Genomic DNA, 13,693 nt, shown 5'->3' with positions numbered 1-13,693 from the left:
GAGGATTTTATAAGTCTGCGACAGTCATTACAATCTCAGGGGTTATTTGAGATTCCATGCTACTCTGGAGTTTTAAAGTTAGATTGGTCAACGTCTCCTTTGATGCTTAAATTTAAAGTAAAAACTGTGGTTATACAGTAAAATACTGCGGCTGATTTTTTTAGTCACGTCCCCTTAAAAGTGTAGTCTTATTCCTATAAAAGTGTATTTTTGTCCCTATAAAAGTGTAGTCTAGTCCCTATAAAAGTGTAGTCTTGTCCCTATAAAAACGTAGTTTTGTCCCTATAAAAGTGTAGTCTTGTCCCTATAAATGTGTAGTTTTGTCCCTATCAAAGTGTAGTCTTGTCCCTATAAAAGTGTAGTTTTGTCCCTATCAAAGTGTAGTCTTGTCCCTATAAAAGTGTAGTTTTGTCCCTATCAAAGTGTAGTCTTGTCCCTATAAAAGTGTAGTTTTGTCCCTATAAAAGTGTAGTCTTGTCGCTATTAAAGTGTAGTCTTGTCCCTATAAAAGTGTACTCTTGTCCCTATAAAAGTGTTAATTTCTCTATAAAAGTGTAGTCTTGTCCCTATAAAAGTGTAGTCTTGTCCCTATAAACGTGCATCTTGTCCCTATAAAAGTGTAGTCTAGCGCTATAAAAGTGTAATTTTCTCTATAAATGTGTAGTCTTGTCCCTATAAAAGTGTAGTCTTGTCCCAATAAAAGTGTATTTTGTCCCTATAAAAGTTTATTCCTGTCCCTATAATTTGAAAGAAAAGAAAAGGTTGTACATCAAATCCCTTCTCCAAACGTGCAATGTAGTTTTCCAACACAAAAACATTGAACACCAGATTTGTGCGAATGACATCGCGTTTTAATTAATTTAACCCTATCACCAGTGAACAGCAATACACTCTCCAATTTGTCGTTCCCATGTCCATCAAAGAATTTCATTTTTTACTTCATTAAAACACAACGTTTTTACGTTTGGAAGTGAAGACCTCACATGAATAATAACAAAAATGAAATGTCTGTTTAAATGTCCACCCAGACATACTTTGTGTGAGAAACTACATGTGTGGGAGACGAATGAAAACCGATATAATGCAGCGTTTTAGGGCCGTTTAAACACTAATCGTATAAACATTTTATAAAAAGAAACGTTATCTGAATGTCTAACCATTTTTTGGATGTAAATTCGATCAATACGCTCTACAATGGCTATTCAATTTTCCTAGTTTAGGAGTGTCGTCCCTTTCCCCCGAAATATTGAATCCAATAAAAGAAAACGATTTGAACTAGCGAGGGAGGGTTCATTATTTTCTTAAGAGAAAAATAATCAGGAAATACGCAGATAAATTCTTGTACTTTGCATTTCAAATGATTCGACTTGTAGCTTCTAGTATTCGCCCAGACAGAATTAGAGGAAATTAAAATACTGACATTCTGGTGTATGCTAGGTGGGAGCAGCCTGTAATGATGAGGACAGAGAGTATTTTTATTGTAACATGTAACATGAATAACGTTAATTCAACTAACTATAGGCCTACATACAAATTTAATTCTAATGTGAATTTTAAAATCACGTGATATATTTCAGATAAACTGCTTATACATACATTATATATATATATATATATATATATATATATATATATATATATATATATATATATATATATATATATATATATATATATATATATATATATATATATATATATATATATATATATATATATATATATATATATATATATATGGAAGCTGGACTTGTGTTCATAAATGGAGTTTTGACATGTCCAGATTTCTAGTATCATTTGGTTTATGCTAGCACAAGTTTAGTGCTGAGCTGACTCGGTTCTATTTTCTTTGACCAGGTGTGACCATCTTGCTATCTCTGATGGTGTTTCTGCTACTAGTGGCTGAAACAATGCCGCCCACTTCTGATGCTGTTCCACTCATAGGTGAGTACACATCTAGACACGGGTAGGTGAGTACCAGAGGCGTATCCAGGTTTTCGTTGTAGGGGGAGCGAAAAGAACAAAAAAGGCGCCGAATTTTTAACACGTTCTATATACGTGTATTATATATATATATATATATATATATATATATAGCTGTATGTCATTAATTCGCTATGATGTAAAATAAATTGAAAGTAGCACTCTGACGAAATAAGAAAAAACACACAATGTTGGCCGACAAAACAAAAATTGTATCAATCTAAACAATGTATATATATATATATATATATATATATATATATATATATATATATATATATATATATATATATATATATATATATATATATATATATATACACTACAACCAAAAACAAAAAAAAACAATGAACGTAACTCAATCTGTTTTGTAATTCTTGTAAACAAAATTTCTTACATAATAATTCCTGGGAAATTATTTAAGACAAGGGAAATAGGGGAAATAATCACTCTCTTGATATAAATATGTATATATTTACACATTTAATTGTAAATGTCAATACAAAAAAATAATTACTTTAGAATACAATGAAATTGTTTAAGACTATTTGTGTTTACAAAATGTTTTTGTCTATAATCAGAATTTAATATATCGTCATCATAAATGCTAAAGTATTACAGCATAATGAAAGTTTTTAAAATCAGAGTTGGTATAAAACCACGCTTTTCGATACATAAGACTAAACTTCTTCCTAGAAAAAAATAATTTACTGAGTCTTAACCAGTCAGGCTTCAGAAAAAATCGAAGTACAGTGGACCAGATACTTCGACTGGAAAGCGACGTCAAGGCTGCCACCAAAAAAAGGGAACACACAGTAGCCATTTTTCTCGACGTGGCCAAAGCCTACGACACCTGCTGGACATGGGCGATAACCCACAAAATTAAAAAATTAGGAATAGGAGGCCCCCTACTTAGTTATATAACAGACTTTCTATCAGACAGAATGATGCAGGTCAGGGTAAACGACCAATATTCCAACACATACAAGCTAGAAAATGGAATACCCCAGGGCTCGGTCATTGCCCCCACACTATTCTCCATCATGGTGAACGACCTAGATAGGGAATTCATGGACGTAAAGAACTCCCTGTCCCAATATGCTGACGACTCCTCCACATGGCGTTCAGGCAAGTCCATTACTAAAATTAACAGGGAGTTACAGGCTCAGTTGGATACAATGATGGAGTGGATGTACCAATGGGGTTTCAAGATAAACGCAGCCAAAACAGTGGGAATGGTCTTCACTCACAAAAAATCACGCACCATCACCAAACAGGTCTCACTAAAAATTAACAATACAGTCATAAAAATAGCCCAGGCCACAAGGTTCCTAGGAGTCACCCTTGACCCCATGCTGACCTGGAACACACATATAGAAGGCATAGCACAAAGCTGCAAGGGTATGCTCAATATGATGAGATACCTAAAAGGTCACAGCTGGGGTGCCAGGACTGAGTGCCTGTTAACCTTCTACAAATCATTTGTAAGGGGCAAAATAGACTATGCCAGCATAGTCTATGACTCGGCATCAGACTACACAAAAAAAACCCTCGACAAAATACAGAACCAGGCCCTTAACATAATTGCCGGTTGCAATAGTAGTACTTCCAAAGAAGCCCTAGAGGTCCTCCTGGGAGTAATCCCCCTCTCACTCCGCAGGAAGGAACTCAGGCTAAACTACTGGGCCAAAGTAAAACATCAAAACCACCCAACCTCAGCGGCCTTCCTACCAGTGCTACCCAGGGCATGGGGAATCCCCATTGGGAAATTCAGCCCCCCCCGCCAGCTGGAAAACACCGGGGGAACTGGAATCCTGCAACCAAACCTCAATCGCGAATCAAAACTTAGTCATCCACAAACCTATAGTCCCCCCCTGGGAACTGACATCCCCAGCATTACACACAGACCTGCACAACCAGATAAATAAAAAAGAGGACCCAGTAATGGCCCGTATTGAGGCTTCAAATGAGATAGAAAGGATAACAGCCAACAGCCTAACCATCTACACAGACGGATCAAAAATAAACGAGAAAGTGGGAGCAGGGTTCCACATCCCCCACCTCAACCACTCCAAAAGCTTTAGGCTGACAGACGGCGCCTCCATTTTCACTGCCGAACTAACGGCCATCCTTATGGCCCTCGAGCACACCCCAACAACCCCACATACCAGCATCAGCATCTTATCCGACTCCCTGTCAGCATTACAGGCCATTAAAGGGGGAGAATGCTGCAGGGACGACATTGCAGAAGAAATTCTTCATAAATGCTCCGAGTGGAAACAAAGGGGTCGCTCGGTGCAAATGATCTGGATTCCCTCCCATATCGGCATACAAGGTAACGAGAATGCCGACAAAGCTGCTAAAAAGGGAGTGGAATCCAGAGCTATTGTGAAAACGGGAATAGGCTATTCCGAAATGAAGGCTACTATAAAGAAACAAATAAAAGAAGAATGGATTCAAAAATGGAACGCAAGCGACAAGGGTAGGCACGCCCACAACATACTTCGACCACCCGACGGGAGACTGCAAGTTACAGAAGACCAACGGCCACCCATTAATAAAAAAATTACAAGGCTGCGTCTAGGTTCAGCCTCCTTCATTCACACAAAGAAATGGTGCCACACCTGCAATGAAATAAACACAATAGACCACTACCTAATACACTGTAAGGCATACAACAATCAAAGAAAAGAACTCGTCAACTACTTCCAGACAAACAAAAACACATTACTAACAACAAAAACATTACTGGCTATGGACGCCCCATCCACTCTGCATAGCCTGTTAAAAACATATGTGCACAAAACCAAAGAATCAGTCTAATAAGCTGTAAAGATAAAATAATATTCACCCAATAACAAAATACAAATCCCGCACAATAAAAAAACTACACCCAAAAATGAAAGGAAAACAAATGAAACCAAACAGTATATACACAAAAACAACGAACTAACCACCAAAAATAGTCTGCGATATAAACGTAAGTTTGAAAGCGGACTTTAAAATCCCAAAACAACAACAACAACAACATAAGAACAACATTCGGAATAACAGCCTACATATAACTGAATATCGGTCTTTCAGTACTAATTCATATATTTCAATTATGTACTGCTTCTTTGTGTTCTTTAAAGATCATTTTTTTAAACATAGTGATAGGTATGGGTTAGATCACTGTATTGATCACACACCTTTTTACTGGTAATTTCAAAAACAATATTCACAGAGTTTTACGTTTAAAAAGCTAATTTTCTGGCGGCATGGTACTATGGTACATCATTACGCGTTCTCTACATGTACTTAACAGATCACTTCGGGGTGGGTAGGGGGGGGGGGGGGATGGGTTCAACTTCATGCACCACTGTCCGTTCACTTTAGGTCAATTATCCAACCCAGTGTATACCTAGGTGTGACATTAATGTCGCTCTACACAACTGTGGTGGTGAGGTGTGGGGGTGGGGTGGGGGTGGGGGCGGGGGGGAGATAACCAACTCAGAGTGAACATAGCATCAGTTTTTAGATGACTGTTCTAAACATACATATATATTACACAAATATATATTACACAAATATAGATTTAAATAAGTAGCAGTGGTATTATGACAATAATTTTTTTACAGAGGGGTCCATGGGGGAGGGGGGGGGGGGGGTTGTAACTGTTTCATATAATTTGTAATCGTAATCCCAACTGTTTCTGTATTGTAGTTTTTTTTTTTAAATTAATCACACGATTCAAACTGTATATATAAAGTAGTTATGTGTGAAGTTTTATGTATAACATTTTCTAATTCAATTATTCGTAAGCAAATACATTATACAGTTGCCTTAAACTTAACACCCCTCTTGCCAAGTGGTACTACCGTAGAGGTATTTTAAACATTGCAATACATCGTAATGGTTATTTTTAGAAAGGTAAACTGATGCAGCTGTTAATACGTGTTGTAAACGTAGACACTACTAGACTAGAACAATAATGCTTAATTGCTGCATGAAAAGAAATCTTTTGATTTACATAGATGTGCCGACCAAAAATATTTTTTTAACAAATATCATTGTTTAAAACTTTGAATTTAAAAAGTTTCCAAAAAGGCGCCACTTTGCTGAAAATGGCCAGAGGGGGAGCGGCCGCTCCCCCTGCTCCCCCCCTGCGTACGCTACTGGTGAGTACATACCTGGGTAGGTGAGTACACACCTTTACAATGGTAGGTGAGTACACACCTGGGTAGGTGAGTACACACCTGGGTAGATGAGTACACACCTGGGTAGATGAGTACACACCTGGGTAGATGAGTACACACCTGGTTAGGTGAGTACACACCTGTGTAGGTGAGTACACACCTGGGTGGGTGAGTACACACCTGGGTAGGTGAGTGAGTACACACCTGGACACTGGTAGGTGAGTACACATCTGGGTAGATGAGTTAAGTTTACATTCATAGATAAATATACAAACTTGAACCAACTGCTTAGAAACATTATATAGTAAATCATTTTTAAAAAAGCGATTTGTTCCACCATTAAAGTTTGATTATCCAAAACGCCTAAATTAAACTAAAACCCAACCTGTCGATTTCAGATGACCCCCAAGCACTAAAATTTAGGATCAGCCCGTCCATTGAAGAAAAAAAAATAACCGGAACAATTACTATTTAGGAACCCAACCGGTCGCATTGTGACCTAACCAAACCTTAACCACGGTCAACGGACCCAAATATTTACCCCACGTCCTAACCTAGCCGTTAAACCGGGCGGTATTGACCGGGTCCCTGGTTCGGTCAACACAGCCAGTTGTCCGCTGTTCGGGTCCAGCTCGCGGGATCAGCCGGGGCTTCATTGAGCGGGACTGGGCAGCAGACAGACATAAACACGCGGCGGGCAGGTCGATGATCGTGTTAGCATCGAGCCGGTCGACCACTTCATGTCCGGGCCGGACAGGGCTCGGCTGGTCTCCGTGGCTAACGGCGCAATCTGAGTGTCGTTAAGTCAATACTGGTTTACGTCTGCTGGGGGAAGGGGTGGGGGCTGGTTCTTTAAACGTCACACACAGCCTGGGTCGGGTCCTGTTGAACAGCAGGGGCTTTGGTTGTATGGTGAGGCTTTTGTTTTGTTTTATACGTTGAGGGCTTTGTTTGTATGTGAAGGCTTAGGTTGTATGTTTTATACGTTGAGGGCTTTGTTTGTATGTGAAGGCTTAGGTTGTATGTTTTATACGTTGCTTTTGTTGTACATGTGTGGCAAAGGGTGTTCTTGAATTCATGTAGTGTAGGGTTTCTTATGTATGTATGATATAGGGTTTTTATGTATGTATGGTATAGGGTTCCGTATGTATGTTTGGTATAGGGTTTCTTATATATGTATAGTATAGGGTTCCTTATGTATGTATACATGGTATAGGGTTCCTTATGTATGGTGTAGGGTTCCTAATCTATGAATGGTGTAAGGTTCTTTATGTATGTATGGTGGGGCCGGACGTATTACCGAAAGACACTTGCCCGAATTTCGTTTGCCCGAATGCTGATTTCCCGAATTGACACTTGCCCATTCGGGCATTGGTCGTAGCCCCGTAGTGTGGTTGATTAATAAGAATGAGTCACCAAATGAGGTTTTGTTAAAACATGAAAAGACTTTTCCTGTTGGTATACTAATTATAATTTTGTTTTAAAAACCTACGGGCGCTTCTCGTAAATAGTGAAAACTAAAAAGGTTTAACTTTTATATACATTATTTACGACTTTATTTATAGAAATATTAAAAACTCATATTTTTCATATATTTTTAAAAATGTTTTTTGTAGTGCAATTGTTTTTTTTCTTAAACCGAAGTTTTACAGGGCAAAGTTCAAAGGTTTAGGTGTGGGTGTAGTATTTGACCTAGATGTCGATCAAAACATCCGTTTTCATCTAAAATCAAACAGATAAAAACATAAACCTCTACGGGCTGTTGAAAAGTTCAAAGCCCATATCTCCTGTAGCTCCCCTCTATAATATAATCCTAGAGGGTCAAAGTTCAACTTTAAATAGACACAGACGCAACATGCGTCCGTGTGCACTGACAGTAATCTTCCATCGATCTATCGAAACTGTAGTTCACACGTTACACGTTACACACAGCAAAGACATCCAAAAACTTCTTGGTCCAACAAACAAAGTCCACATTTTTTTGCACCAAAATGCTAATTTAACGTGATAACATGTTATAGATGTTTTAAGCTAACTTGATATGTATCTTCTCTCTCCTGTCAGGCATCTACTTCGCTTGTATCATGGTCATGTGTTCCCTGTCCATTGTTTTCACTGTCATAGTGCTCAACTTCCACTATCGCTCTCCTGAAACACATACTATGCCTAAATGGGTAAGCAGACTGCATATGACTATATATATATATATATATATATATATATATATATATATATATATATATATATATATATATATATATATATATATATATATATAGGGCCTATATATATATATATTTTTTTTTTTTTTAAAAAGATTTTAGTTTTTATTATACACTGAAATAAAATCATGCTCTCGGAGAAAACTCTCGAATGAATGAAATCTTATTTAATCAGGTGAAATATTCCGTGTGTGGCTGGTTGGCGTGGCTGTTGAGGATGAAGCGGCCAGGCGGAAGTACCACCATCAGGTCACTGAGTCAGCGCGCGCAAGTCAAGGACATCAAGCTGGAGGAGAAGTCCCGCAGTCTGATGGCCAACGTGCTGGACATGGAGGATGATCCCAGGATGGTCAACGGCAACACCGCCGGCTTTCTGCTCAAAGTAAGACTTTCTTAGCAACATAAGACTTTCTGCTCAAAGTAAGACTTTCTAACCTAAGTAAGACTTTCTGCTCAAAGTAAGACTTTCTAACCTAAGTAAGGCTTTCTAACCTAAGTAAGACTTTCTGCTCAAAGTTAGACTTTCTGCTCAAAGTTAGACTTTCTTAGGAAAACAAGGCTTTCTGCTCAAAGTAAGACTTTCTAACCTAAGTAAGACTTTCTGCTCAAAGTAAGACTTTCTTAGCAAAACAAGACTTTCTGCTCAAAGTAAGACTTTCTTAGCAAAACAAGACTTTCTGCTCAAAGTAAGACTTTCTTAGAAAAACAAGACTTTCTTATAAATGTAGGACCTTCTAACCAACGTAAGACCTGCTAACCAAAGTAAGACATTCTGTCCAAAGTAATACTTTTTCGAGAGCAAGAAATCACCACTTTATCAATGTTACCAATGCCCCCTCTCATTTCCCTCCAGACTACCAGGTATAGTCCACCTGCTTGGAGTAAGACTTTACCCCGTCAACCCGTTCCGTTCACAGACAATAATCCGGAGGGGGTGAGGCGGGGATATTGACAGGAGAGGGGGAGGGGCAATGTTCCCTCTAAGGACCAAGAGTGTGTGTGCAAAAAATATGTTGTGTGCGCGGTGCTAAAAATGACTAGGGCCAGTTTATATGTATGTTTAGGCTTGCAATTAAGCAGAGTAATGAAGGCATGCATTTTGATAAATTAATAGAATAATATGTGTGAGTAATGGAACGTATGCAATTAAATGGAGATACGAATACCATCAAAATAAAAAAAATAAATAATAAAAACTTTCAGAGTTATACTTAGACAACAAGTTATATGGTCGACTTACTGTGTTAAGTAAGACAGGCTTATGGTAATAATGCTAATACCATAACGGTAATACAAACACAATAGTTTAACATATGCAACATTTAATAAAGCTGACTTAAAATCAAATATTAGCTAACCTTTCAGGGGCATTTATTGCAATTTCTTGCGTCTAACCTTGCATTGCTTCCACACCTTATATGCTTTGGTTAAATCCAAATCCTCTCCAGCATTTAGATATAATTTAATTTGCATTAGATTCTCCAAATGTGTGGCTTCAAGTGTATTTCGTGCTTGCACTTTTATTATGTTAATAAGGCTAAAACCTTGTTCGTAAACAGCACTGCATGCTTGGAAGGTACAATAATGTCACTTAACTTTGCAAGTGAGCTAAATTGTTCTTTGTTTTGACAAATCTTGCATATTCAGACATATAATTTACAGAAACAGATTTGAGTTTTTTCACTTTATCGAAATTTGGAGTCGTTGTATTGGGTGGTAATTAACTGATCATTTGTTGTACGTAACCGGTCTTTGTTCTTTACGCACAGTTGTTTGATATCTTTGTTGCCAAACTCAAATGCATTTTTTTAAACCTGTAGAAAAAATAAGATATCCAAAACTGCAGTTCATCTCCTGGAAACCTAACATTAAATGGTCGCAGACTGATGTATGTACTGTGTGGTTTGCCTTGTGTCGATTCTTTCGTTTAACTCACACTTTTCTTGGCTTTAATGTTCAGTGTAGTGCTTTATTACGGCTGTTTTCAGAGCTGAGTTATTCCACTAAATACGATTTTGTAGAATACAGAATTGACTGGACGAAATTTAAAATAAAGGATTAGCATTTTATGTACTGTTATGTCAGTACTTTCATCAACTATAAACGTGTGGAATGATGCTGCTCGAAGTTCTGTCAGTATGTTCTTTACAACAACCTCGTTGATTACTTGAACAAACTCAAAGGCGTAATTCTTACTTCGCCAACTGTCTGGTATAGAAACATACTTCCCCATGTGGTTATGAATCAGTTGTACCGACAGCATCGAGGCGTTCATCCTTATGGTAAGAAGAACATTATCCGTTAGGATTCGAACTTGAACCTCGTTTGACCGCTGGCGCTAGTTTTGCTCAATTAGTTCTCCTCGCTCAATGTAAGTTTCAACCAGCAGACGTTTAAGGTCAGTTCCATGTGAGCTGTTGTACGAAATCGCAAACACGTAAACACGAGACAATAAATGACGTTTACAGTAGTCAAGCTTCCATGATTGCCAGAGCTTTCCTGTGACCAATTCGTTGCTCTTGTTGGTTTTGTTACAAGTAGTAGCAGCACAGAACTTACACTTCAGTCCAATCTCATCTGAATATTCGTAGATGCTTTCTAATTCAACCGAAACATTCTTTGATCTGGCGTATCGGTTGTTACTTTAACTTTGAACCATTCCAGTTTAAAGGAATCTATCGCTTTTTTTTGGTGCCACATTGTTGTACTGCTTGTTACACACATTTTCCCCAAACATTTTCAAATAGCACACAGTTGTGGACATTTATTTCTGATTTACCAAAGCAGTGTGTGCGTACTAAAACATTTCGATCCACATGCACGTAATAATCCCAAGAATCGGATATATAATATATAAACCTTTAAACCAAACATAGCAAAAACACATCCATCTTAAGTAACGTAAAACTCGCATCTGACTTGGCTTAATCGTCGAAGTTTCAAGATGAGGGGGAGGGGGGGGGGGGGGGCAAGCGACAATTTAAAAAACTTGCAGGGTCAGCTTCAATTCACAATACAATGCTGGTATTAGATGTCAGCTACGGTCAGTTTTTGGGTAAACCATTAAATCAAGCAATGGGAGTGTCACACAGCCCCGCTCAGGTGAGAGTTAAGTCATAAACTAGACCTGTGCTATGACAACCGAGGTCACCCCCTCCCTCCAGTCAATGTTTATACCCCAAAACACAAAGACTGTTCGTTTAACAAAACAGGCAATAAAAATGTCGCTTAATTCAAACCACTGACCACATTTTTTCTTGTGAATCAGGCTAGCCCGACGTTCTGATAATCTGTGCGCGGGGTCAGAAAATGTCTGCGCGGCACATTTGAAAGTACTGCGCGGCCGCGCAGCCGCGCAGCTTAGAGGGAACACTGGGGAGGGGAAGGTTTACCGGGATTGGGGGGGGGGGGGGATTAACGCCCAACTCTTTCTACGCAGATATTTTTCTACCCGAAGTAAGAATTCTTAAAAAAATCAGAGTGAGATTTCATATTGGAAGTTACGTTTTTAACTGTAACTCAACATGTTAGGGCTGGGAACAAGCGTTGGTACTGAAGTAGCAATATTATTTAACGCTAAGGGTAAAATACGTACGGGATACTGTCGTAGGAAAAACAGGGCAGTTTTAACCAGATGAGATCCGAACCTACTACCCCACACGGGCATGTCGGATAGGTAACACGTTCTGACGTTACTGGTCAGTGCAGATTATTACTAGTCAGTGCAGATTATTACTGGTCAGTGCAGATTATTACTAGTCAGTACAGATTATTACTGGTCAGTGCAGATTATTACTGGTCAGTTCAGATTATTACTGGTCAGTGCAGATTATTACTGGTCAGTTCAGATTATTACTGGTCAGTGCAGATTATTACTGGTCAGTGCAGATTATTACTGGTCTGTGCAGATTATTACTGGTCAGTGCAGATTATTACTAGTCAGTACAGATTATTACTGGTCAGTGCAGATTATTACTGGTCAGTTCAGATTATTACTGGTCATTGCAGATTATTACTGGTCAGTTCAGATTATTACTGGTCAGTGCAGATTATTTCCGTGAAGTCGTAATCTGTTTTGTCTTTTCACTTTATCCGTACAATAGTTTTAACGTAAGTTTAGAACAAACACAGTCACATGGCCAGCTACATTTCCCATATTTTTCCTGAAAAATTAAAGGTAGCCTACCCAGAGGTTAAAGTTCACATTCATCAAATATGTAATACCGTCAATAGTGTAGCCCCAGCTTCAGGGAGAGATCGAGAGATATTCACTGACAAATGTATAATGATTTACAGCTCTACAAGGTTTCGTTTCACACTTACCAAGGGAAGTAATGAAACGAAATTGTAAATATAATTTATCTTGTTTAGTCTCCCTTTTTGAAGTTTAATTAAAATAAGAGAAGAAAGGTTTGAAAAAGAGAGAACATTTAGGCATCAATGCCGCATCAATAGCTTACGAGCTGACTGTTGTTTTAGCTGCCTTTTCATCATGAAACTGTTCCGTTTTTATTTTACACACACTCTTCTATAGCATGGAAAATATAAAAACCTGTTCTATGTAAAAAAAAACAAACAAAAAAGCAAAAACAAAAAACAAACTAGAATATCAACTTAACAATGTTCTAAAAAATGCTATATTAACAGTGATTTATTTTTAATGTTAACAATATGAGCGAAACAATGGTACACATAATTAAGGTAAAATCCTTAGAAATGAGTGCCTTTAATAAACGCCTAATTCAATATAAAGAAGCGTTAAAATATATTTCTTAGAAGTCAATTAAAAGTAGAATCCAATTAAACATGACGAACTTTTGATAATTTCAGATGGAAGAAGGGATGGGGATGGCGTCATCATCCCTACGTCACGACATCACGTCCATCCTGCGAGAGTTGAAGAAAATCACGAGCAAGTACCGGAAGTGCGAGGAGGAGGAGGACGTGAGGAACGACTGGAAGTTTGCTGCCATGGTCATGGACCGGCTGTGTTTCATCGTCTGCATCGTCTTCACCGTCGGCTCCACCCTGGCGATTCTCATCTCAGCTCCCAACTTGCTGACCTAGTCGTCTGCTTTCAAGTCTGCTGACCTAGCCGTCTGCTTTCAGATCTGCTGGCCGTCTGCTGAACTAGTCGTCTGCTGACCTAGCCGTCTACTGACCTAGCCGTCTGCTGACCTAGCCGTCTACTGACCTAGCCGTCTGCTGACCTAGCCGTCTGCTTTAAAGTCTACTGACCTAGCCGTCTGCTGACCTAGCCGTCTACTGACCTAGCCGTCTGCTGACCTAGCCGTCTGCTTTAAAGTCTAC

The 13,693-nt window shown here is 38.6% G+C and overlaps 1 protein-coding gene across 1 annotated transcript in view; it reads left to right on the top strand.

The window, feature by feature from the left end:
• Positions 1 to 13,459, top strand: part of LOC131937792 (neuronal acetylcholine receptor subunit alpha-7) — a 48,079-nt gene extending 34,620 nt beyond the window's left edge. Inside the window, exons 8-11 of the mRNA XM_059295431.1 lie at positions 1,858 to 1,944; positions 8,226 to 8,335; positions 8,559 to 8,765; positions 13,214 to 13,459. Of these exons, the coding sequence (XP_059151414.1) occupies positions 1,858 to 1,944; positions 8,226 to 8,335; positions 8,559 to 8,765; positions 13,214 to 13,450 (641 nt within the window). The 3' untranslated portion in view covers positions 13,451 to 13,459. The remainder of the gene's footprint in view (positions 1 to 1,857; positions 1,945 to 8,225; positions 8,336 to 8,558; positions 8,766 to 13,213) is intronic.
• The last annotated feature ends 234 nt before the right edge of the window (positions 13,460 to 13,693 follow it).

The sequence above is a fragment of the Physella acuta genome, unplaced genomic scaffold (genome assembly GCF_028476545.2).
Source record: "Physella acuta isolate Inbredline_101_S28 unplaced genomic scaffold, ASM2847654v3 ptg000222l, whole genome shotgun sequence".
NCBI lineage: Eukaryota > Metazoa > Mollusca > Gastropoda > Physidae > Physella > Physella acuta.
Note: the sequence above shows the minus strand (reverse complement) of the source record. Positions and strands in the feature narration are given on the sequence as shown.